Here is a 25680-nt window from a genome sequence, read left to right on the forward strand (position 1 = left end):
TTCTGTAAAGTATCTTTAATGACTTGGTTCATGCCATTTTAAAAACAGTCATTTTCAAGAAGAAAATCAATATATCTGTTGTATTGACTTTGCTTTTCTCATTCCTGTTCCCATGTTTGCTAACGGTTTGGCATCTACAGTATGTACAGTCTGGTGCCTGGGAAGATAGATTGAAAATTTTTTCCAAGTTTCCAACTTGCTAATTATAGTGCACAATTGTCATCGACTTGCCCCGCCATTCCCTACCTCAGTGTAATTAAAAAATAATAAAATCAAAAAGTCTTTCTGTAAAGGCTCCACAAAATGCCAAAGACCCCATCAAAGTGTTTCTCTAATTTTTATGTATGGCCTCCCTAACCTTAAAAAACTGACAAGCAGTCATGCAAATGATGGAAGAAACTCACTGGAAGAGGGCAGCTATCATGACCTAGAGAGCTGTTGAAACATTGGGAATCTTTATTAGACAGCAGTCCTTGGTCTTTCCTGAGAAAATATCTTCATTTCATCCCAGTAAGATTTCTGCAGGTAGGTATGAAGGAGAAAAAATTGTTGTTCCTCTTTCTCGTGAGCCAAGCTGTATTTACTCACCTTCATTAAAGGAAGGGTCTCTGCAACTGATCTTGGTAAAATGTCATTTAACCAGAATTTTTTCTTTATCAAATGCTTTAGAGGCATTCTAAATATTTGGATTGGGTCTCTGTTTGACAAGGCCACACTCACAGTCCTTTCAAAGGAAGATGCCACATGATATCACCTAGGGTAAGTGGATTCTTAAAACACATCCCCATCTCTTTAGAACAGACAAGAAAATGGGCATGACAAAATCCACATTATACAATATGCTGTATATACAAATTGAAAGACTGCACCTCATTATTTTTCCTGTTATTAAATTTAACATGGTTCAGTAAAACATGGAAGCAAAGCACCAATAACCATCTTTTCCCAAGTCCTTGAAGAATGCCTCAGCATCTCCTACAGTCTTCAGATCTCTAGAGTTTCTTCATTTGCCCCACAAGTGTCTACAACACAGATTAAACAACTTGTCACTGGGAAAGCACGGACTTTGGAGTTGGCTATCCACTTGTCTGTTTCAGTGTTATATTCAAGAATGTGCCCTAAGCGACCAACACCCTGAAAACCAGCCAGGACATAGACTATAGATCCCACAGCAGCACACTTCACTGTTACACCTTTCCATGGCATTGGAGACACCATCTTCCATTCATTCATCTTGATATCGTAATATTCTACATTATCAAGGCCACCTACAAAGCAATGAGATAGATAACTGCTTATTAGGTTGCACTGTATGGACTGCACTAGAGCATGCAAACTGCAGTCTTTATTTTCAAGGTTTCAAAAACTCTACACTTAAAAAAGCAAATCTGAAAATACACCCCAGTTTCTAAACTAGCAGCTTATCCTTGTATAAATACAAAACCAGAGAACAGTGAAAAGGAGATAGGAATTAAGATAAATTCTCACAAATTCACACTATATGCTTTCTAGAGATTCCAACATGTTACTTCATGAACAGAATTTCTGTTGGATTTGGGGCTACTGACTAAAACTCAGGAATTACCTGCAACTTCCCTAAAACTTCCTTATTGCAATGGCATTTCATTCTAGAGGGCTCATGGGTACTTTTACCAAAACTGGCAATTTACTAACAGAGGAGGTCTCTCGTCATGATGATACTAAAATCATTGAAGTGTAAAAACCTAAGTCCCATTTAAAAGGGCCAAAGGAACCAGAAGTTATTAGAGAAGAGAGACTAAGATTTGCTTATTCAGGAAATATGCTAGTAATTACACTTGAAAACATCTATAAACATGCTGCTATCCCTATTTAACTCAGTTTTCACTTCCAGTACTGAATTATTAGATCTGAGAGATTAAGAAATATATCATATTAATAGATATGAGTTTTCCAACCCAGACATAACTCTTCCTCATTTTATTACAGTAAGAACAATTTTAACACTTCTAGGAGGAGCATTCAGTGAATACACTTATATTTTGCAAGATGGCAGATTATGGATTGATAAAGTGTTTGTGCAATAAATGTATCTATTATTTTTGCATTAGGAATCAATCACAATGGAATAGTTTCAGTAGCCAATTAAAAATCAAACTATATTCTAAAATAGCTTTCATCTGAAATCAAGAATTCCACTTACCGTAAATAGTGATTAAAAAACCTCATAAATGAGAATTTTCCATTTTGAAAAGCATTTCAGAAACCCTGTGCAATTAAAATTCAATTGTTCTTGTAAAGTATTATTGTTCTAGTTTTAAAGACAAAGAGACAGGCAGATCATAATTGACCTGGCCATGACAGCAAATTATATTTCAAAGCTAGAGCAGTCAAAAGAGATCTCACATTTTCACCATTTTACAATACCAGACTAGATTTAAGTCTTTAGACTGAAGTTCCTAAAATAGTGGCTACACCTTTATCTGTCTCTCAAAAGAATGCTAAAATCTCTGAAAACATATGAATAACTTTAAAAAAAGGCCCCCTCAAAAAAAATCTTCTCCAATGCCTGGTTTAGCTTCAGAACTGGGCTACAGTAGGGGTGCATATCTGAACTTGACTATCATAGTACAAGAATTTGAAAAATAAGAAACAGTGAAGTGGGGAGGTGAAAGGAAGAAGGCAACACTGATGTGACATCAAGAAGGCATGTTTGATGGTGCTGCTCAAAGCTTTTCAGCTGAACAGAGTGGAATGAATTCATTCCAAAAGAGAAAAACAATGCCATGAAACCTTGTGTGACCAGATAGAGAATTAATAGAATTAAAGTACCTAAACTATTTTGTCCACCCACAGCAAATATTTTGTCCTTTACAAACACCAGCCCATGATTCTTTCTGGCTTCAATCATTGGACACAGTTCAGTCCACCTGGGGAAAATAAATCAAACAGAAAAGGACAAATCACCATATGGTTCATAGAAAGTAAGTATAACCTATCATTAGGAAAATAAAATTTCAAAGAAAGCTGCTTAAGAAAAAACATCTTTCAAGTAGAACTACAAATAACGGATTTCTTAATGCTGACTCAGGGAAAATTTCTTACCAGAGTTTTGCCTGTAGCCATCTACACTTCAGTCATTTGCAGAGCTAACACACAAGTGACTAAAGCCAACCTGACTTAAAACAACACTTACGTTTCTGTGGCTGGGTCATAAACTTCACAGGAATTCAGGACTCTTCCGGAAACATTGTTTCCCAGGCTCCCTCCGCATACATAAATGAGCCCATTCGCCTCCACCATTCCATGGCTGCAGCGCTGAGTCAGCATGCTGGGCTTTGTGTGCCAGCTCTCTGTTCTCGTGTCATAGCACTCAAATAAATACAGTGCAGAATTGCCTTAAAAAAAATAGAAACCCACCAAAGTGGCATTAATCTTTATGGTTGTCTTTCAAGAGAAGAGTCTAACAGCAATTATCAAATTGATGCTTTGTTTGTTAGTGGAAAAGGGAAAGCTGCTTTCCTGCCTCCCAAAGCAGAACTAACCAGCTTTATATTTGGGATTATTCAGAAAGCACATGCTTGTAATTATTTTGATTCTTTTGTTCCAAAATATGCAAGTAAGTTTATAAAATTGGTATTTGAGTTTAAAAACAACAAGAAAAAAGGTAAGGTTTTTTTTTTTCTTGGAGGGGAATAAATGCTAAATAGAGATGTGTATAAATTACCCATCCCAATGTCATCAGCTCATGCTACTCTTTCTACTTGGAAATATATTGAACCTTCAGATGTGAAGACAAAACCAGCTTTGTAAACTCACTACAGGTTCATGAGTCTTTTTCCTCTAAGCAATATGACTTGTCCAATACCCAGAACACTTGCTGCCTTTGGAATTTGATAGCTTATGTCATAACATACTCCTGGAATTCTTAGCAACCACAAAACAGCTACCTCTGCCCAATTTACTTTCTTCCTGAGGACTGGCAGATACTTATTGCCTGGAAGTGCAGGGTCTGTGTACTCTTCCCTCAAAAGCCAAGAAAACTATTACTGAAATCAAAAGGAACTTTTCTAAAGAAGGTAGATGTGGGCTTAAAACTCGTGCTCAGGTAAATGACCAAATCATAGCCAAGGCAGGGAAGGCTGAACACAACTTTCTCAGAACAGAACCACATCCTTCTTCCCTTTGTTTCAAAAGATATATTCACCTAGAACAGTTAAAAGTGCCTTTTCTTGTGTCTGTTTTACTTTGGCTTTCTACTTCTAAAAATTAAGCATGTCACACTAGCAGCACTTACTACCAGCTGAGCATTTGAACCTTCAACAGGATGCTATGTTTCCAGACCCAAAATTACTCCTATAAACATACTCCCCTATAATGTGTGTATTTGTTCATTTCTACCCTGACACTCTCAGTATCGCCAAAAACTGTATAGAGTGGGACATTTTTTTCTTTGATGTAAATAGACATTCTTATTGCGTTGAAGTTGTAGAAATTCCCACCCATGGAAAATCCAGCAGACCTGTCTTTTTTTTATAATGTTAAGTATTTCTCCTGCACTGAAACAAGAGTGGAAGAATCTGCTATGTTCAGCTTCCAAACTCTGCTAGTTATTGCAAATAGAACAGGACTCACATCAATTCAAGAAGGGGAAATGAGCCATATTGTCTGTAATGGACTGGCACAGTAATCCAACCTCTTCAATTGATGGAAAAAACATGCAATATTTAGATTTCTTTACAGCTAAACACACTGCAGCATTTTATCAGATTAATGCTTTCAACATAATTGCCTGCTTCAAATTAGAAAATACTAGATTCAGAAGAGACAGAATTTCAGTATTCACTGAATTCTGAAGAAAAAGTACAAGCAAATTAAACTCCATTATTTATGTTTAGCTTTTACTATTCTGTCTTGATTAATATTTATGGAAAGCAAAGTGAAACTGTGCAGAAATCTGAGGGTGTATTTGTCAGAAAACTGCTACATTAAAACTTCAACTATAGTTGTGTTAACTATTTACCATGCATTAGAAAATATACTGTACAATCAAAACATTTTACTGTTATTCCCCATGAATTGAAACATGGGAAACTGTGAAGATTTATGAGATGATGTAGTGTTCCAAGTTGCCCAATGTGGCCTTAGTTAAGCCTATTTCAAGTAATGGGAAAGCTGCCATTTCACATTCACCACACGAGGTGGCAGCTGGGAACTGCTCATTCTGCTGCTACATTAAACCTCTTAATATATTTTAGAGGTCAGAAAACATGGCCTAAGTGTTACAATCTCCATTAAGTGACTTATCAATGTTAAGCACTGATCATGACAATTTTTTCCTCTGTTCACCTCCCTCTGCAGCAAGGCAGACCTCAAAAGGATCTTCCTTCTAGTATTCCCCTTTGTTTTTATTCCCCAGAACATAGCTTTAGTACCATAACTATTTTTATGGCTATATCATGCCTGCATTTCAACCTTTGGGTTGTTGATGATGTGTCACGTTTAGACAAAATAAAATGTTCCTGCAACACCACAGCTTTTTGGTGAGCGAAAAAATCCCAGTGGTCTTTTATTATTTTTTTTCTTTACTATGCTGAATAATAACATCTAAAGGAAGTATAATTTCTTCATTTGTGAAAGCAAGCCAAGAGAATAACAAAATAACAGAAGATAACTTCCATCATTTGACAGAAAAATTGGACAAATTCCTTTACAGGACCAAGTACAATTTCACCACCAAAAGCAGAAACTGTAAAAGATTTCTTTTCACTTTACCCCCCCCCCCCCCCCCCCTTAAAAGACCTCATTAGACCCAACATATGCTGTATAAAAGGAAGGCCATTGTCAAAATGCAGCTATTCTGGTCACACATTGCAGAAAATTTTAAATTACACTGAATTCTGTGGATTCACAGAAGAAAGATAAGAGTGGGACTCGCAAAATGTATTTCATTGAATCACACCATCACAGAATGGTTTGGGTTGGAAGGGACCTTAAAAATCATCTATTTCCAATCCCTGTGCCATGGACAGGGATACCTTCCACTAGATCAGGTTACTCACAGCTCCATCCAATCTTGTCCCTATTTAACTTAAGAGTGGCAGTGTACTTTTTACTCCAGTTAATGTAAATACTATTAATTTCAATCAGTGAAACCATTTTCAAAACACAACAGAAATAGGTTGTTGGACTGGGTAAAGGGGGATAAAATCCTAAATACGGGAAAATAAACTCATTAGGCTAACATGGCAACGTGCAGTTTCTTGTCAACAAAATCATGCAAAAAACCAGAAAAATTTCCAGCCATCTTTCTTTGTGCTTTTTTGTTTGTTTTAAAGATTTGTAGTGTCTTACCCACTTCTGAACCACCAGATGTATAAATTTTGCCCTCAGCAGCACAGGCTGCAAGGCTATCTCGAGGTGTTGGAGGTCCTAGCTTGGAATACCAGCTATCCTTCACCACATTGTAGCAGTCCATTCGCTTTATAGGGAAGAGCTGGGAACCACCCAAAATATAAACTACGTTGTCCCAGAAGACACAAGCTGCATCCCTGCGCTTTTCAAAGGGACATCGGATGTCTGTCCAGCTGTAATCCTGCATTACAAAGAACAAGTAATGTCTAATAGATTATAACACTTACCTGTACAGTGAGTGTTTTCAAACAGAGTTTTTCATAGAGATTTAGATATGGTCAGTTTTAAGTTCCTTTTCAAAACAAACATGAACACTGTTTATTGAAGAATACTCCTCAGGCGTACTCTTGAAAAATTCTCTTAGACACAGACATAGTTAGCTGCAATGAACCATGACATTAAGAAATTCTATTTCCACATTCCCTGTGTGCACCCAGTACAGCTTTCCTGAAAAACAGTTTTGGTGTTTTTTCCAACACAATTGACCTCCTGCTGCTATCATATTAGAAACAATGCATGTAACCAAAAAAGTAGGATTGCATTTTCTTTTATAGCAATGGAAAAAGACATCTTACATATAGCAACAGATTCTTTCTAAAAATTAATAAAATACAGAATGTACCAAACAAAGACAATGGAAAAAGGAGAAGATAATACCCAAATTGACAAGCAACTCAGTAAAAAAGCTCTGATACATACTTTATTACCATGACAACTAGAAGCTTATTTACAGAATTTACAAACACAAATGTTCTATAGCTATCCACAGCTGATAGCATGAGAAATAGGGTAATGCTCCATCACAAATACTGGCAGTTATGATGCCTAGAAACTGATTTTGCATAGATTGGCAAAATCAGCAAGTATCAAATATGAGCAGTAATGCCCAAAGCCTTAAAAACACCAAACTCAACAACTGATGGCAGACCAGGATAGCATACAGCACAAGAAACACTTCTTGAGTAATAGCATCTCACATATTCCATGAGCATAGCTTGAATCCTATACTGAACAAGAAAGTATGGGATCTTAATTGTTATCTATGCCACCTCAAGAAGGTCTACCTCAACCTGCTGAATGACCTTCACTGTAATGGTTCACACAAGACGTTACATCATTACATTTTCTTAGCAAGGACATACTTCAAACACCTTGGTCAATGAGGAAGAACAGCGACTCCTACATGGGGGTTCAAAGAGAGAGAGGCAGAGCATGTTATAGTCCAGAACATCTTACAATCTTTTCTTGTAGCATCCCCCATATCAAGAAGAGCTGTCAGCTGCATGTGGCCCTTTATGGTGAGAAACAGGTCCTGGGGCATCCTAGAAAGGAAAGCCATACTACAGCATGGCAAAATAAATAGCTGCATAAATCTTAAGAAAATGTCTCAGTGCATTGTGTAAGATCAACATACTTTCTAGCTCAAACTTCTGGCAATTTCACAAAATATCCCGTTGTTTTCATTTACTGTTATAAAGGGCTGTGACCTGACCCACTTTTATGGCTTCTGTTCATGTATCCATTTCATCCGTACCTTTATCAAATGAAAAGCCATAACTTGAGTATACTCAGCAGTATCCTCCTCTTTCAGCAGGAGGCAATTTAGGTCATCCTCTTGCAATGCTCTTCGATGTTAGTCTGTACCACATAGAATTATTTCAATTTTTGAATATAACACATTTAAGAATTATGCAGAAGTATTGCTTTGCACCACAGTCAAGATCCACACAGCCCTGGGCAGTGCAAGTCTCCGTTCTCGGGGACTGAGTAGGGAAAGACAGACCAAGGTAAGTATATGGTGACTCTTTCCCTGCTGATCTCTGTTTTCATCAAGCTGCAATGCACGACACCAGAACCAAAAGCTATACCTTTTTCTCTTTCATCAATTTATTGAATCACTTATTAAAACTACCTGAACTCCTGAAAGCCTCAAGATCTTGTGACAAGAATGGCACACACAATTACGGGCCCTGTGAAAAAGTACCTTTTTTTCTTTAAGACTTTTCCTCATTTTCAATTGATTCCTCTTCCGAGTTTGTCATAAAAACCAGCAGACAGGCCCACTGTGGGCAACCTCCCCACTAATAGCTTACTGACTACAGCTCTATCTCCTCATAAAAGGTAAGCTGGCTCCTTTGATCATCAAGAAATAGCATTGCCAGGCATCTGTTACTTTTTATTTGCCATTGTTGAATTTTGCACTGCTGAGAATTTAGAACTTCCAACCATTTCTGGCCACTAGAGATAGTAATTTCAAAAGAATAAGCATATTGCTGACACAAAATGTCAATCATATATAAATTCTGTACTGAGAATTCATAAAGTAAAACAACAAGTATTTTATTCCCAACCTAGGGAATTTTTTTTTAAATTCTGTGAAAAATTCAACAAGAAAATGCTTCCCACAACTGTTAATAGAACATCTAGGATTTCTAGTAGTATTCTGAAATCATGTATGTCTACTCAAATTACTGCTAGACTGCTCCACAAGTGTTATCCCGTCTGCATCTGTCCTGTGGCATCACTTTGCTTTCTTGATGAAGAACATGCATCAATAGGAATACCAGTTACAGTGCAACACAGATAGCAAATATAGTCTTAAAATAATACTGCTAACATTCTCAACAAATAAAACACAGTATCCAATCCAGTCTTATTTAAAGAACCCTTCCAACAACAAGGAAATGACTATCAGCATTAGAGACTAATTTTGTGTGCAAAGTAATCAGTGAAAAATAAAATTTTTGCACTAGTTTTATCAAATAACAGCTATGGAAACTCACATTGCAACCAAGAAAATATTTTCAGGAAAAATATAACCTCTGTTTTAAATGGTTTATGTGACATGTAACAATTTAAATAAATTTCTGATTTTGATTAATATCAGAAGTGAGGGACTAAGTCACTATTCAGTCAGCTCAAGAGACAAGCAAAATTCTAATTTTCCCCAAGGTCCTAACCTTGCAAAAATACATACACAAGCTTAATTCTCTGTTCTGTGACCCTCCCATCATCTTTTGATGAGACCAATTAAAGTGAGTTAAATGGTAATTCAGCAGGGGTTCTGGATCCTTGGTTTGTTGCATATAATGAGCTATTGTCAGAGTTTAATGATTAAAATCAAATACTCAAGCAAAACATCCAGAAAGGACCTTTAAATAGCTTAAGAGTTGGAAATTAAGTAAAAGCTTTTCAACAAGACATGACAGGCATAGCTAAGAGTACCCAAGAAAGCATTTAAGCACTAGGAAAACATTGAAGGAACACATGCTTGTTAGAAAAAAGATCTCCAATTACCCACTTTTAAAATTTTCCTGCCCCATTCTTCCCCCAGTCCTTATTCCACGTGCAAGGCCGTAAGTCTTGATTAAGAGGCAATTCTTCAAAATCTCTTCCAAATTCAGTTATTTTTTGGTGCTATATCTGGACAAGCAGTCTATGAAAGGTAAAGCTCTTTTATCCTATGCTTTATGTAGACTTTCACAGACACTACTCTTTGTCTACAAAACAGAATTCTTTGCCAAAACCACGCAACTGCTTGAAAAGTTACAAGTGCCCTGATCAAAGGGCAAACTTAGACCTTGGAAAGGAGAGGATTATCTGCTCTGTACCCCTCACCTCCTTAACCCCAGCTGAAGTGCTGCTTGAGTATGTGTGTAAGGGAAAAAGCCAGTCATTAGTTAAGAATTTTGAATTCCCAATAGGAATACATATTAAGTGTCTCTCAAGCTAAGTCAGCAAAGCTGGTAGGTTTGGGGTTTTTCCCCCCCAGACTTGAGTGGTACTCAGAGAAGGTGGCTTGAATTTTATCTTACAAAAGGAATGTGAAAGAAAGTTCAAAACACATCCCAAAGGCTCATTCATTCAAAATTAGATTTGACAGGGCTTACATTGACTATGAATTTCACACAGCACACAAAACTCTTTGAAATTTTAACAAGCATTTAATATGCTGAGTTAGAACCAGAATTTCTTCAATAAAATATTACATGCATGGGATCTCATAACTTACGAGAGCCCCGATGTTTACGTAGCAAATTTGTTCTGTATTACTGTATGTGCTTGCCTGGTAAAACAGGGTATGGGTAATCCTTCTGCATGCAGTTGATGATTTTAGACCCTTTAATCTGCATGGCTGAAATATACACCATTCCTGTGACTGGATTTTATTCAAGAAACATGCGAACAAATTTCAGGCAGGACTTGCTTGCTCTAAATTGATAATTTCTAAATTTTTTTGTTGTAAAAACTCACTCTCTTCCACTTATGTAATACTTGGCCCCCCATTCTTCTCCTTATATACTTTTAAGAACAAAAAAACCTGAACCATTGGGATTTAGAAGTGGTTGCATATTTATAATAAATGCACTAAAAAAACCCAATAAAAACTGGGTTCTACACTAACATACAAGCCAGTAAATTAACATGTGCTAAAAAAACCTGCTTTGAGTTAATGTCTAAACATCTAAATGCATGCACATGCATACAGACTTTTATATATTCCTAACCAATTGCATGATGTTTTAGTGACCTTTTGTTTATTTGCAGCTGAGAAATGCACATATCAATCAATGCTCGACTCAGACAGATTGATCAGCTCTCCATATCTAATATTGCTAAGAAACAAACACAATCATTCTATTCAAAATGGAGTATTACATCTAGGTACACAGACTTAAAAATACTTAATTAACCATATTCCTCCAATTGTATACCCAGGAGGGAGGGAATACTTCCTTCCTAAGACCATTTTGTAGATCATTATGTCTTAGTTAAAATCACCAGCAGAGAAAACAGGTAAGATTACAAACAGTGAATCTTAATGCATTCTGAGGTAACGATTACCTTGGGATTAAAATATCTGCAGGACTGGGGCTGAGAGCCTCCAAACAAAGCAATGCGATAATCATGTTTTTTTCTTCTTGGTCGGGTACCTTCCACTAACTCTTCTCGGTCTTCCGGGGAAAGGAGGTGGTACCGCATCCCACCTGCAAGGAAGACAACAACTGTTGCAGATCCAGTGTAGCTCATACATGGATAGGGAGGTTTCAGAGGCAGGGATGGGGGAGAGCTGGAAGGGAAGGAAAAGAGAAAAATGAAGTTTCTACATTACATCCCAACAGCTTTGATTCAAAATGGAAGAATGCACAGCAGCACGTGAGGGTGGGAGCATACATCCAGATTTACACCCTATTCCAAACTGGCTGCTCCATGTGAACACAGGACAGACTGTATGTACCAACGGATTGATCAGCTCATTTATCCAATATTAACAAGCAATTAAGATTGTTGCATTGAAACAGTCAAAAGGAAGCAAGCTCAAAAGAAAGCGTTCCAAAGAGTGCAAAAACATCGGCGGCATTACAAGTCACTAAAACCAGACAAAAATCCTTATTTCCTATACAATGTACCCAACTTGGCATCACATAAGAAGTACGACTCTGATGTCAAATGTCAGCAGGTACTTACCAACATATAGGTTAATTTGAATCCTGTTCATTGAGTCTGAAGGAAAACAGTTGTGTACTGATTTTTAGATCTACACTAAATTGAAGCCAACTAGTTAACTGCTACTGAAATTGTTTTTCATTCTTACATGATAAAATTTTACAAATGGTGTCTAAAAACAAAAAGGAAGCTTGTTTCCTTTTTCATCTGCACCCTGAGAGTGCAAATGTAGGATCAATCGTCAGTATATAATAGATAAAACCAGTAAAACATACACCTAAAATTCTAATTTGCTTAGGAAAGCTTTAAACTATTCAAAATGTTGACACATTTCTTTTATTAATGCCTATACGAACATGAACAATATTGAAGTTACAAGCCTGTCACAAAGGCAGACTAACTTTCAGTTACCCTAAGGAGTCACTGACAAAATCTCCATTCCATTACTTCTCATGGAGTTCATACCATTTGCTAGGAGAAAACAAATGTAAATCACACTGTTACATAAGATGAGTTTTATTTAAATAATAATCTGCTAATCCAACTTCAACTAAACACAGCATCCTAGAGGAAACACAGATGGATTTAATGTGAAAATGTTAGAGCATTTTAAAGCAAACAATTTTCAAAAATTTTCAAAGCATTTTTTGAATTATATAGAACATCACAAAGATTTCAGCTAGAGGTCAACTTACTGATCACCATTTTAAGGCATTCTGGGTTATCCTGAATAAGTGGTTCAGCCTGAACAGTTTTACTCAAGAAGTTCTTTGATATTAGAGGAAATCGGACTTTGGCAAGAATATCAACCATGTACGGCTGGCGATTTGGCTCATCATACTTCAGCCATCTGACTGCTGCATCATAAACCTTAAACAAGAGACAAGGGGAGAAAGGGATAAGGTACATCACCACACAGCATGACAAGTAACAGAACCTTAGTGCTATGAATTGATTTTAATGCCTGCTGGAGGTTAATCTATACTAACATTTCATTATATGGGGATGCCATTGCCATCTTTCAAAAAAAACCCCAAAAAAAACCCTACAACAAAAGTCAACCAAGCCCAAAAAAAACCAACGCTCAGACAAATAAAACAAATGCACAACCACTGAATAAATATAATCTACAAAATTCAAAAGCCTACTACTTCTGCTGTTTAACATTTTTCCCTCCAAATGGAAAACATGAATCTGCAATTCACATTTATGTGGGTAACTCCTGTACCAGGTTAAATCTAATACTCTTCAAGTTCTGTGCCATAACATCAGTAATGCTTTCACATAAATGAAATAACTTCTACTTGATATAGTCTCCTGAGGTGATAAACTGGTTCTCTGAATAAATCATCATGCTGGGTATCCAAATACATTGCTATTGTTGTGTCTTCGGGGACCACTTAAATCAAAGTTTTTATCTGCAAACTACTGTAAATTTACCAGAGCACCTCCTCTTTTTCTCCTCCTCACAGGAAAAGATAATGGGTATTCTTAGGGGGCAGGGAAGGTAGAACAGGGAAGATAATAAAGAAATCTGCTCTATTTACAATTGGACACTGGGTCAGGAAGATATTTAAAAAATCCAGGATTTAATGTATATTCTGATACTTCCATGCTGCTCTCAGACACAGCAAGCTTACTCAGTAGCACTGACTCAGAAGTGGCAGGACAACCTCATTGTAAGCAATAGCACAGGCAGTGCCTACACCTGTAGCTGAAACTGGTCACAGTGACTGGTGCTGAGTGATGGAGATATGACACGGAAAGACACTTCATGGAAGAATTATTCAAGACTAGACCACCCCAGCTATAACTCTGCAAAATTACCAGGCAATGTGGGAGAGCAAAGAAAATAATTAGAGGCTCAATTCCATCAGCTAAGGAAATTCAACAGAATGACTTGAACATGAACATTGTATAGGACAGACAGTACTTAATGCTACCTTCCCATTTTGCTAAATATAACTATGCTCCACACCAAAACAAAAGTTAGAGTATAATGTCAACTTTCTAGCAGTACTCCTGAGAAATAGGACTCCTTCAGTGCAACTGTCAAACTTTCGTAGCTTCCTACTGCACACTGTCAGTTTCCTAAAGGAATTTTAATGATGCCATGCTGAATACATAACAATTTCTACCACTGCTGCCAGGTTAAAGCACACCATCCTACCTTACCAACAGAACTTCAAGAATGTAAATACTAAGTGTCATTTTGGCCGCAAGCCAACACTTCCAGCTCTGAGAATGTTACCCCGTGATCTGAATTTTTCCCAGAACTCAGCAAAAATGTTGAACTGTGACACTACTCATATTTATACCTGTAACAAACCAACTACCATATTCAATCACCTGATATACTAATTCTCATTTTCATAAGTTACATCACCATACAGTAAGACAAATATCTAAACCTTAATGCTTGAAATCAATTCTTCTACCCGCTGGAGGTCAATGTCAATGGAAACTTCACAGGCAGCAGAACATCCATTTCCAAGAGGATATACACACCATCTCAGCTACAACATCCCTCTGCTGCACTTCGAAGGTATGAGTCAACTCATGATGCCATACACACACAAACTTAAATGACCTAATTCAAACACCAGAACAGCAGAGCTACAAAGGTAAGGTTTCAGTTTGTTTTCAACAGCTTTGACCAAGAAGCTACAAGTGCCCAGCAGCTACAAGTACGACTCAACTGCTACTACCAGCCTACAACCACCTGTCTGGCCTGCAGTGTAGACACCTACATGCTTCCTATTTTCCTGCAGTAGGAAGAACAAGATGGCAAATAATCATTCAGGACTGTGCTCTAAGCTGAATCAAGCATTCCAAATGGCACAGCTATGGATATAATTTCTACCACAGGTTACAAATTTTAATGGAGTGAACTCCAGGCTCCTTTCAGCCACCTAAACTTTATGTCCAGTCCCTAAATAAGGGTCTTCCAGCAATCCACCACTGCTAATGTGTGTAGTTTTCAGTGTTTTACTCATCTTACTTCCAAGTCCCTCAGTTCCCGAGGATTATGTATATATATATATATATATATATATATATATATATATATATATATGTTTCCATCACAAAACTCCTCTCTGGAACAAGCTAGGCCATACTCAGGTAGAAATGTGCATCCATTAAGATGCAGTTTGCTCATCACTTTGAAGTGGTCCACTTTCACCAAAAGCACATAAATCCCAATCTAGAAGCAACCACTACAAGACAAACAATTTAGCTCATGTACTATTGAATGAGAAGCCCTACAGGGCTTCCTTGACAAAGGAAACTGTTTATTCCCTCTGTGACTTCTTTCTTCCAACTTTGCTGAAACAACACATCTATAAACTACACTTGAAATGTGAATATTTATTAATATTTGGTTTTGACCAAGTTAGGATGCACCTTTTACTCCACAATTTAGCATGCACTATGTGCTTCATATCCTCTAGAAATATCAGTGAGATACTTGAATGAAGAACTGAAGCCAGTTCTTGATTAAAAAAATATAGTTAAGTTCAATGCTTTTAGCTGCTATGAAACGGGGATCTCACCTGGTCTTCTGCCCTCACTGTCAATGTATCTTGGTTCAGGAGATGTGTCACACGCTTAACATCAAGCTGAAGAAACTCATCTGTCTTGTAAACCTCAGTGAAATGCTGATGGATGAAGTCATCTGCAGTGGCTTTCAGTTCTGGGCAGTCTAGGCATTCTGCTAGCACACTTATGCCTATGAAGGAAAATTAAGAAAAAAAACCTTTTCAACTTGAACTGCAATTACCTTTAATATATTAAAATAGAATACAATTACTGTAATTTTGGTGATACTTACAATTCCAGTTTAATATTTATTACCATGCCGTTTTTTCCCCCCCATTAAAACACATGCTAACATAACTCATCCTCATCTGCAATTCAAGGCAAACTAAGTCAGGGGCAAGCTGCTGATCCCTATTCCTGCTGAACTAATTGGAGAGTCAGACCTGCAACACTTGCTGTATTAACTGTCTCTCCAGCACTATTTCCTCACTGTTTCCTTCCCAATTACAAAGCAGACAGCAGTACCTTAACCAAGTCTGAGCCAAGCCACACTAACCACGTCTAACCAGAACAGCTTGGGCAATTGGATCCATGTCTTACAACCTCTCCTGACCTGCTCATGCACCATCAGTCACCAACCAAGCCCAGTTTCCTTCAAGAGTTATGGTGAACTGGGATCTTTCTATAGATCTAGCACAGTCAGCTGCAGATCAACACAAAGTCAAGTTGATGTTGCTGGAAGGACTGAAGGTTGGCATAAAGGTATCAACAGCAATACCAGCTGAGAAGCACCACTGGCAACTTTGCCATCAAAAACCATGTAAGCACAGAGCTTTTCAGCAGCAACTTCTCATCATGCCACAGTCTTCCTTCTCAAAGGAAATGGCAACAGGGGTAGGAGCAACTCACTAACATATGGGTTGCAATTAGTCTGAGCTGCTCAGAGTAGTAAAATGCAAACTAGAAAGATAAAATCCACATATATGACAAAATTTCAAGATTCAAATTAAGCCATGGTTTCTTTAAAATACTTTTTAAAATATTAACTGTGTACTTGCTTATGAATCTGCACAAAACATGCTTCAAATTAAAAACAATGCCTTAAGGAGAAATTGTTTTAATCTTTTTGCAATAAATTAACAACAAAATATGGAAGTGTTACAGACCATAATTAATTTTCCACCTAACAGAAGCCACAGGGCAGAAATATGCCTCGAAGCAAGCCTAAGTGGTATTTTCCTCAGGTAGTGCCTTTCTTTCAGCAGCTGTTTCAGAGCCACAGCTGTACTGCACTGAAGTGTCAGCTGAGTCACTGTAATTCAGATATACTCTGCAAAACATTTCTATTGCTGCTATAAACATCTGTAACATGATTGAGATGTTACTAGAATTACCTAAAAATGACAATAAAAAACACTAAAAAAGTTTCTCTTAAATTTCTGATTATATAAAATGCACCAAGTCTTAAGCATGAAAAAGTATGTAGTTCTATTGTTGTTTACTTTTTCTGTAACACTCAGTCCACATTAGAGCTACAGAACATGATATCAAACCTGCCCAGATAACATTAACTGTTTTCAGTCAAAATAAAGAGTGAATAAAACCAAAAGTAGCCTAAACGTACTCTGTTTATAGTTGTAAAAGATATGCTAGTTTTGTAAAAGTTACAAAAATGTAAAATTCTATCTGCAAGTACAGTAACAACTGAAAGCTCTACCTCACTAAACACATGCAGCTCTCTAACAAACAAGAATCCCCAGCATCCTGCCAAGCTGGATGAGACCTTGTACAGTCAGCAGACCCTGTGGCAAGGGGCAACAGTTCAGATTCAGAGAAAAATTATTTTTACATGCCTGGATTTAGCCAAGTACTATGGCTATCTACAGACCGACAATACAGCAAAGTTAAAAAATAAACAGCAAATTTAAGTCTATTTCTCTTACCAAGACAATTGGAAGCATCAACTTGTTCTTTTAAAAAGTCCACACACATTTTTTTCACAGGTTCAATCTGATACTGGTTTGCTGCATCTAATAAAGACTGGACATTATTGCTGTTAACTGAGATTCTGCAAAACAGAAGGTGTAAAATTAGCATCACTGAAATTACCTAACTTGCGACAATAAAAAAAGCAATTTACACAAATTCACATAAATGGCAAAATTATTTCCCTTCTATTTACCCAAGAATCTTTCACATACAATCTAAGGACACAGCCTTCATGAGCTTTCCAAACTGCTTTTGTTTGCTCTACTTTACCCAGGCAGGGTAAAGAATAACCAGCCCTGGGATCTGAAGAATAAGCCTTTAACACAGGTCCTCTGCAGTCCTATACTATTGCTATGAGTTGTGTGATTAACCACTTTCACAAAAGGTAAAAAAAACCCCACACCCAGAACCTTTTTAATGACCATTTTCAACTTCCCAACAGGTATCAGCAAAATCTGTTTAAACTCTGTCAGGACTGGTCTGGCTGATTTGCCCAATGTGCATAAGCAGAACAACCAGTTTTGCAGTGCTTCAAGAGAAGTTATGGAAGCCACAGTCCAGGGCTTGGCTATCAGGGCAGGCAACCATGTGGCCGGGGTGGGCTGATGACACAGACCATCTCTTACCACTGATGGACTATACAAGAAGTTGGCTCTCAAAAGAAAGGAGAAAGCCTCCCTAATGAGAGTTAACCCCATTAGACGAAAGGCCTGCCATCCATAGGTCAGATTAAAGCTGATTAAGTACTGTTTACAACCTTAGCCAACTGCAAGAGCTCTGAGGGGGAGAACGGCTTGGAAAAGGAAAAAAAAAGCCCACAGAAACCCCCAAATACAGGGACAAGCTGATATGGGGGGGGGGGGGGGGGAACACTTTCACAGAAGAGTTATCTACCCTGCCTGTTTTGAGATGAAGGTATAACTCCTGGAAATGGTTCTGTGCCACAGCTACTATAGCCATAAAGAGAGACCCCGCTGACATCAATAAGGACCTGAATTACAGATCCATGGGAAACATCATTTGACTCCAACACTGAAGTCAAAAGCTTGAAGTGCTTTGAATTGCTTTCTGGAGACAAATACCATTTCCTTTAGTCTGTAGGGCTTCCTACTGGTTAAAGAGAAAGGAAGAGGGAAGAAGGATAGATGGTCTAGTCACATCAGTCTTTAAACAAAGAAAGAATGTTAATGGTAACAAAACTGATGAATCACAAACACATTATTTTAGGTTTTTATCATTTAAAATTGGCAGGCTTCCTAGAAAAGCGTGAGCTTTAAATAACAAAACTACCTTGCAGTATAAGCAAATTCCACGAGCTGTTCAATAATGTCAGGCTCTGCATCTTTTAGCTCCACTTCAAAGGACTTAGATTCAATCATATTTGCTGCAAACAGATTAAAAGACAAACTTTTAATCAAGAAGTCACTCTAGTTATTGTATGTTTTGCAAACAGTAGAAAATAAAGCAATTATACAAAGTGGTAACCTGCTAAAAACTGCTCAGAGTTGATTGCTGTTTTCCCAGGATTGCTAATGCAAGTCAGGAAAGGAGGCAGTGGAACAAACAAGATAACTGGTGTGACTACATCCTTGTATTATCTAAATTATGATAAACTGTATTAAGGGGAAAAAGTCCTAGATGTTGTTGACTGCAGCAGACTGCCACGTTAGCATTACCACTGTCAAAAAGCCATTCCCACATTCAAGCTGATAACAATGGAGACGGCCCAAGCTCCCCGCATCCAGACACAGAGCTAGGTTTGCCCACAGATGGTTACCACTGACCACTGGAATGAATGGTTATTTCACTTCCACTCAACTTTGATTTTACAGTAATTTTACAATTCATGGGTAAGGCATACAAAAGATAAGATACTACATAACTGATGTTTTAAAGAGAGCATAAATGAAAGAATTACAGAATCACAGAATTAAGGTAATCGCATTAAGGTTGGAAAAGATCTCCAAGATCATCCACTCCAGCCACTAAACCATGTCTCTAACCTCTGAAAGCCCAATTTATATGCAGAAATGCCTGATGGCAGACAAATTCTGTAATGAGACAATAAAATTTCCAATTTTCAGGTTAAGGAAGGGAGATTTATACACTCTATAGGCCCTGGTTATTAGTTAAGAGAGCTTATATATGAAGTAACACTTGACTTGATCAAAAGGGAGCTGAAGGAAAAATGAGGGGAAGGATGAACAGAGATGAATGGAAGGACACAACATGAGATATCTTCACCTACATTTATCCCTCAAATTAATCCCTTTCATAAGATAAACAGGTTGCCAGACAAATTTAACAGGATAACATAATGAAAGTTTAAAATTAATCAAATTTCAAAAGACTTACTAGTAAACATCAAGTTAAAAAAATGACTGGCTGAAGCAAGCACAACACGGTGAGCTGGGATCTTTCTTTCTTGAACCATAAGAATGACATCACAAAGAGTTTTCTGAATCAGAGGGAAAAAAAGACAAAATCAGCATTTTTGAAAATATTTCAACAATATTTCTTTGAAAACAGCTTAAGGAAATTCATTGCTTTTTGTAAAACACACCACTCAAGAGCATTTTGTGATAAAAAGATTTTCTGGAAGTCAAAGTTCAGTAGCCTGGAGAACTAGCAAACATCAGTTTACCCATGAATTTTTTACAGGATGGTTACAAATAACATGAACTCTGATCAAAGTATTTCCTGTAGGTTTTACATCAGCCTACAATAATGTAGCTCTGCAGTACCTAGAGGGGCTGCACTGCTTTCATCTACCAGTGGCTCTCCTTTACTCTGCTGCTGATTTTCAAAAAAATTCACAGGAACCTCATATCTGAAGACTGCCATCCTATTTCTCAACTGCAGTCAAAGTGATGAATGAGTTTAAAGCATTCAATGGAGCATTTTAAAGAAAATTATCAAAAAATATCACTTCTGTGGAAGGGTTTGACTGGTCATACCTGATGAGCAACTAGCTTCCAAACAAAACATAATTTATTTCTCATTTATTTGCTGTTTATATGTAGGCAGCTGGTTTCTCCTCTGCATGTGAATTGTCATGCTCTAAAAGGAGAAGGGAAAGCAACAGAATTTATAAAAGTTGGCAGGAGGGATTGGGGGAAAAACACATAATTTGAATAGATTCTGAAATGCTATCTCTTCTAAGAACATAGTGAGTGAAATAAATGCATATCATACTACAGTTAATTATAATTATGTATTAAGAAAGAAAAACTGAGCAGCATTGCTTCCTCAAAAAATAGGAAATAATTTTGGACTATTACCTTAAGTTCATGGAACAGCTTTCAAAAACATCTGCGTACACCCATCCCAAGGCCAGCCCCAGAAAAGATCATTTATACTGTGGGAAATATGTACTTGCTTAGACTGGGGACAGTGTTTTCCACATGGAGACAATATTATCTAGGGCTGATAACCCACATTTACAATTCCTTTAAACATGCCTGTTTTTATTTTTTTATAGGACACTCAAAAGCACATATTAGACAAAATATAAATAATACTTTCAAAAATATTATCTACATGGAAGTTAGATGGGGGTGTCGTATAACTTCCTTTGCAGTTTTATATCATTTATGATTGAAACAACAACAAAAAAAGAGACCATTCTGGAAAAGTTTCAGAGGAAATACTTTAAAAGCTGAAATTTCTAACATTTCTGGTTTGAAACAAGCATTGGAAACTAGCAGTGCAAGATACCATAAAATCCTGTGGCGAAGCTTTGCCAAGACTTGCAGCTGTTGCTTGAGCTCCACACTGCATTTCTAAGACACTTTAAATGCCTCAGCTCAGCATTTGAAACACCTCCGATGTTCTAAGGCCGCTCTGGGTGCATTTGCCAACCCAAACAGACCATCATTTTAACTTCTTTCCCTGGGATGTTTCTGGGTGTGATGGTTCCATTTCAACTAATGCTCTTCTGAGGATTTCTGCACTTCTTTCCAGAAGGACCCAGTGTTGTCACTGGGTCACCTCCATGATGCAACAGGTGACTGGTGTAAACCAAAGGACACACCCAAGCGTCAGCTTCTGCAGGGCACTTCACCTTCTAAATAACAGGTTCAACAACCCCTTGCAGCTCTATCCCAGCTTCATTCCCAATGACTTCATTCTTGGCTGACCTCCACTGAGCTCCAATGTTGCAACAAATAATTTATGCACACGCTGTCCAATAGCTCTGGAAAATCCACAAAAGATGTGGTTCATCAATGCTGGAGACAAGCATCAGGTCCTCTGAGCACTAAACACCTCACCCCAACATCTCACCTGTACTGAGTGCAGGTATATCCACTGTTCACTCTAAATTCCTATACTCACTGAGGATTCATCTTCATCCCAGCTCACATAAAAAGCAGCCTCCTTAAAATGAGCTGTAAGTTCCCATCGGCCAGGATTCCTACAGGATTAACTAATGAGCTAAATATCTGGAGCTGCATGTGCACCTTGACATTTCCATCACAGGGAAATTTTAACTCATATTCAGGTTTTGTAACTACAGCGTAGTTCATGACTTACCAAAATACAAGAGGAAAGAGCTGACTATACAAATCCTCTTACAACTTTAGCACAACTTATGAGCTGAAACTAGTGTGTTTTCCTCTGGCTACTGCTGACTTCCCAAATTTATTCTGTATAACCACACCTGCCCCTAGTTCCTCAGTAATACTTGAGCTCCTCTTACAAACAACTCCTAAAAGAAGCACGAGTTTCATGAAATCTGCAAAAATTTCTGGACCAGTCAGCACTCTGTGGGATATGTACAGCTTATCTGAGGTCAGATGAGAAGTCTGCAGGCAAAATTAAGAGCTGCTACTCCCTGGGCATAACAGATTCTGGAATGTGCATCAGAAGTACACACAAATTTCACAGCACTTAATCCTGACCCTCTCGCTCCTTGTTTCGAGTGGCTCATGAAAGCTGGCACTCCACTATACTGCAAGATGAGGCACTTAGACAGATCAATGTGGTACCACACACTTGAACAGGGACATGGTAAAGCATTATGAATTTCTGTGCTGGGGACTGCACATATACCTACAGGAGGACAATATCTACTTACAAATCATATGAGCATCTGGCATTTCCTTTTAAACAATGACAGAGGTATGAACTAAACACTGGGGAATCATATTATAAATTCAGGCACATCTTGGAAAATGTTTACACTTTTAGATCAGAAACAAAGCCTACATAAAAAACATAGATCACAGGCCTTAAGTCTTTACTACCTGAAGTCACTGCATAAAAATTTAGTTTTTCATACATAAGAGCTTAGTTGCATGAAATCGTCTATACAGACAACATAACGGAGTGTCTATTACTGAGAGAAGAACAGGGCTGAAGTGCTGGAGAAAAGCAGAACCAACACCAATACTTGTCAGGTTAGGACCCAGACTGCTGGTGCAGGCAGCATTAAAAGCTGGACTGAGCCTCTGGCAAGACTAACACTGGAGGACAAGCAACTAAACCCTAGAAGATACAGCACATGCCAGTGTCAGGTGTGAAGCCCTTACATGGTCTGGCCTCAGAGTCAGCTTTAACTCTGGCTGCACATCACTGTTTTTAAATAAAGTTCCACAACCAATCTAGATCCTTCTCTGAGAAGAAATATTTCTTCATATGCAAAGAGTTACATGTATCATCCTTCTGCTCTTGCACCATTAGTTCAATGTTTTTTATTTATGAGTATTTATTTCAGTTTGGACAGCTCAACTGAAATGCACTTGTATGACTGCGATTTTGGTAAACAGAGGAGTCACTTTAATATTCATTAAACTATTGACATGGAGGCTGATCAGCCCAAGAGTTTCACAATTTGAAGCCAGATGAAGCCACCAAACTCCTACACTGCCACTGGCTTCCTAGTGCGATGGCCAGAGGTATTCAAGACAAAAATGCCACCTGTGAAACCAAACCATGGTTTTGCTCGTCCCTCTCCTCCCGCTGCAGTTTCACTGCTGACAGGGTACAGTCAATTTGTTCAAAGAAGAGTTTCTTGTAAAAAATCCAGCATTAGCGCCTTCCCACTGCCCTCAGGGCTCGGTTCGAAAAGGGCTCCGCGAATGCTCTAACTGGAGACACTGGGCCAGCCATCAATAACCTCACTCCTGCCCGACCCCCCGCAAGGCGTTATCAGACAAGGAAAACCAGATCCACGGCGTCTTCTGCCTCCAGCACCCACAAGGAGCCGGCGCGAACGAAACCGGGACTCGCCGCTCTCGCTGTGCGGCTCCGGAGACCTGAGGCACCGGCGGTGCCGGGTCCGCTGGGTTTTCCCCGCTGTCGGGCCCAAGAGAGGGGAAACCCGCGGGACCCTCGGCACGGGAGCGGGACCTGCCCTCAGGGCAGCACGGACACCGCGGGCTGCCGGCCCCGGCGAGCGCCTCCCGTACCTGCTTGCGCATGGCGTTCATGACGCCCATGAAGGAGGCGAGCAGCTTCGCCTCCTCGCGGGCGGCGAGCTTCTTCTCCGTCTTCTTCTTGCTGCTCTTCTCCGACCCGGGCGCGGCCATGCTCGCCCGCGCTCACCGCCGGCGCGCCGACCCCGCCCGGGAACATGCGCCCGCCGGCTGCCGGGCGGCGAACAGCGTGTGCCGGCGCTGGGCACGGGGCGGCAGGGCGGGGACGGGGACACCGGAGGGGCGCGGCAGGGCGGGGACGGGGACACCGGAGGGGCGCGGCCAGCTCCCGGGGCGCCGCCGTCGCCGCGGCGGACGCGGCCTGGGGGCGGGGCCGGGCGCGCTGACGCCATCGGCCGGCGCGCGGCGCCACGCGGGGTAAACAAAGAGCGGGGCGGGGCTGGGCAGCCACACGTGGAGGGCGCGTGCGCGGCAGCCGGAGGGGCGCGCGCCTTGGGGGCGTGGCTTGGCCGGGAGGACACGCCTCCGTCCGGGGCGTGCCCGCGGGCGGGGCTCGGGGCGGGGCCGGGGCTCCTTCCCGGGAGCTGCGGGCCCGTCAGGGAATCTGGGACGGGAGCGCCCGGAGCCCCGGGTGTGGCCGTGCTGCTGGGCACCCTGCTGTGCCCCGCCTGCCCCGGAGCGTGGGGCTGCCCTGCCCGAGGGGTGGAGGGGCTTCCTCTGCCCCGCGCGTGTGAGCAAGGGGAGGAATGGTTCCTGCAGCTCCCGCTGGAGGGATCTCGTCCCGCCTTGGCGATGTGTGTCCCGGTCTCACGTGGGCTGGCTACGGAAACAAACGTGATCCAGAAGAAAACCTCTTTGTCCTGAGAGCTGCAGCCACCCCTCTCCCAGAAATAATGCCAAAATGTTTGGTGCTTTGATTCTCGTTGTTTGGATAGGATAGTGGCAGCCAATGCAAGGTTTTAGTGTGAGTTTGCTGTTTGTGCATTTGTGTGACATTCCGAATATTAACTCCGCGGATAACAAGGCCTTGAACAGCGTAATGCCATGACTGGAAGGGAGATTCCTGCAGAAATAACATGAGGCTCTTTTATTATTAAAAGTAATGAGCCACTTTGTTCCTGATACCGTATCTCATATGGTAGGATTTTTAAAAATAGGCTTTGATATTCTGTGGTTCTGCCATCTAACAATTGCTACTATATAGAAGCTGTGAGAATTTTAATGCACTTGACCTTTGCTTCGTTGAAATAAACAAAACCGACAAAGGCTATCACTTGACTTTCCCGATTTTATCATGTAACAGTAAAAGAAATGAGAAAACTGGGAATGTCTTTCTGGCCATTTTCAGATTTCATGGTATAAAGAGTTTACATGTAGAGTTTTAATTTCATCTTGAAGGCAACCATAAGATGCCTGCTTTATCTGTGGGATGCACAGAAATAGCTGTGCTGGGAGGATAAATGTCTGTGCTGGGTCCCGAGTGCACTGCCATGTTCTGGAAGATTGGTTGGCCAGGTTAAGGAGTTCAGCTTGTTGCTCCCAAGGCCAGACCCTTTGCTGACACGAGCTGTGGTGAGGAAAGATAAAATCAGAGGTCTCCCTCTCCTTTTCCTGAGGAGCTGCTTTTAAGGAGAGAATTTACTGCTGGTTCCTTCTACACTGAGAAACAGCACTTGAGCACTTCCAGACCCTGACAGCACTCGGTGTGGTACCTCCCTTTGTACTGCTCTGTGCCTGGGGTGGGCAGCATTACTGACCTAACAATTAGCATCAGTGTATAAGAGATATCCAGGGAGCTGCCTGTGACACAGGCAGGCAGCTAACATGATGTGCATACCCAGATCAGGCTCACATGAGGGGTTGGCCGTACCTGAATTCTGCAAGCAGCTTCACTGGGATTTGACACTGAGGGTAACCTGAGATGTGGAGAACT

The 25680-nt window shown here is 39.7% G+C and overlaps 1 protein-coding gene across 1 annotated transcript; it reads right to left on the reverse strand.

Moving 5' to 3' along the window:
* KLHL7 (kelch like family member 7) lies at window positions 1-24025 on the reverse strand. Its single transcript, XM_068208939.1, has 11 exons — window positions 23781-24025; window positions 19726-19828; window positions 18661-18754; window positions 17325-17449; window positions 15396-15571; window positions 12537-12711; window positions 11239-11381; window positions 6334-6574; window positions 3176-3377; window positions 2812-2909; window positions 1-1268 (listed from the first exon to the last, which is right to left on the reverse strand). Exons 1-11 carry the CDS (start codon window positions 23898-23900, stop codon window positions 985-987), a joined length of 1761 nt encoding a protein of 586 aa, XP_068065040.1. The 5' UTR covers window positions 23901-24025; the 3' UTR covers window positions 1-984.
* Window positions 24026-25680: the final 1655 nt, after the last annotated feature.

Source organism: Anomalospiza imberbis, chromosome 1 (assembly GCF_031753505.1).
Source record: "Anomalospiza imberbis isolate Cuckoo-Finch-1a 21T00152 chromosome 1, ASM3175350v1, whole genome shotgun sequence".
NCBI lineage: Eukaryota > Metazoa > Chordata > Aves > Passeriformes > Viduidae > Anomalospiza > Anomalospiza imberbis.

Bases quoted from the DNA above. Each gene is read 5' to 3' on its own strand.
- KLHL7 (XM_068208939.1), bottom strand. From the start codon at position 23,900: ATGGCCGCGCCCGGGTCGGAGAAGAGCAGCAAGAAGAAGACGGAGAAG. The intron at 6,575-11,238 runs GTAATCGTTACC...TTTGTAATGCAG, and splicing joins GCAGATATTTTAATCCCAAG to GATTACAGCTGGACAGACAT. The intron at 1,269-2,811 runs GTACTTTAATTC...ATTGCTTTGTAG, and splicing joins GGGTGGACAAAATAGTTTAG to GTGGCCTTGATAATGTAGAA.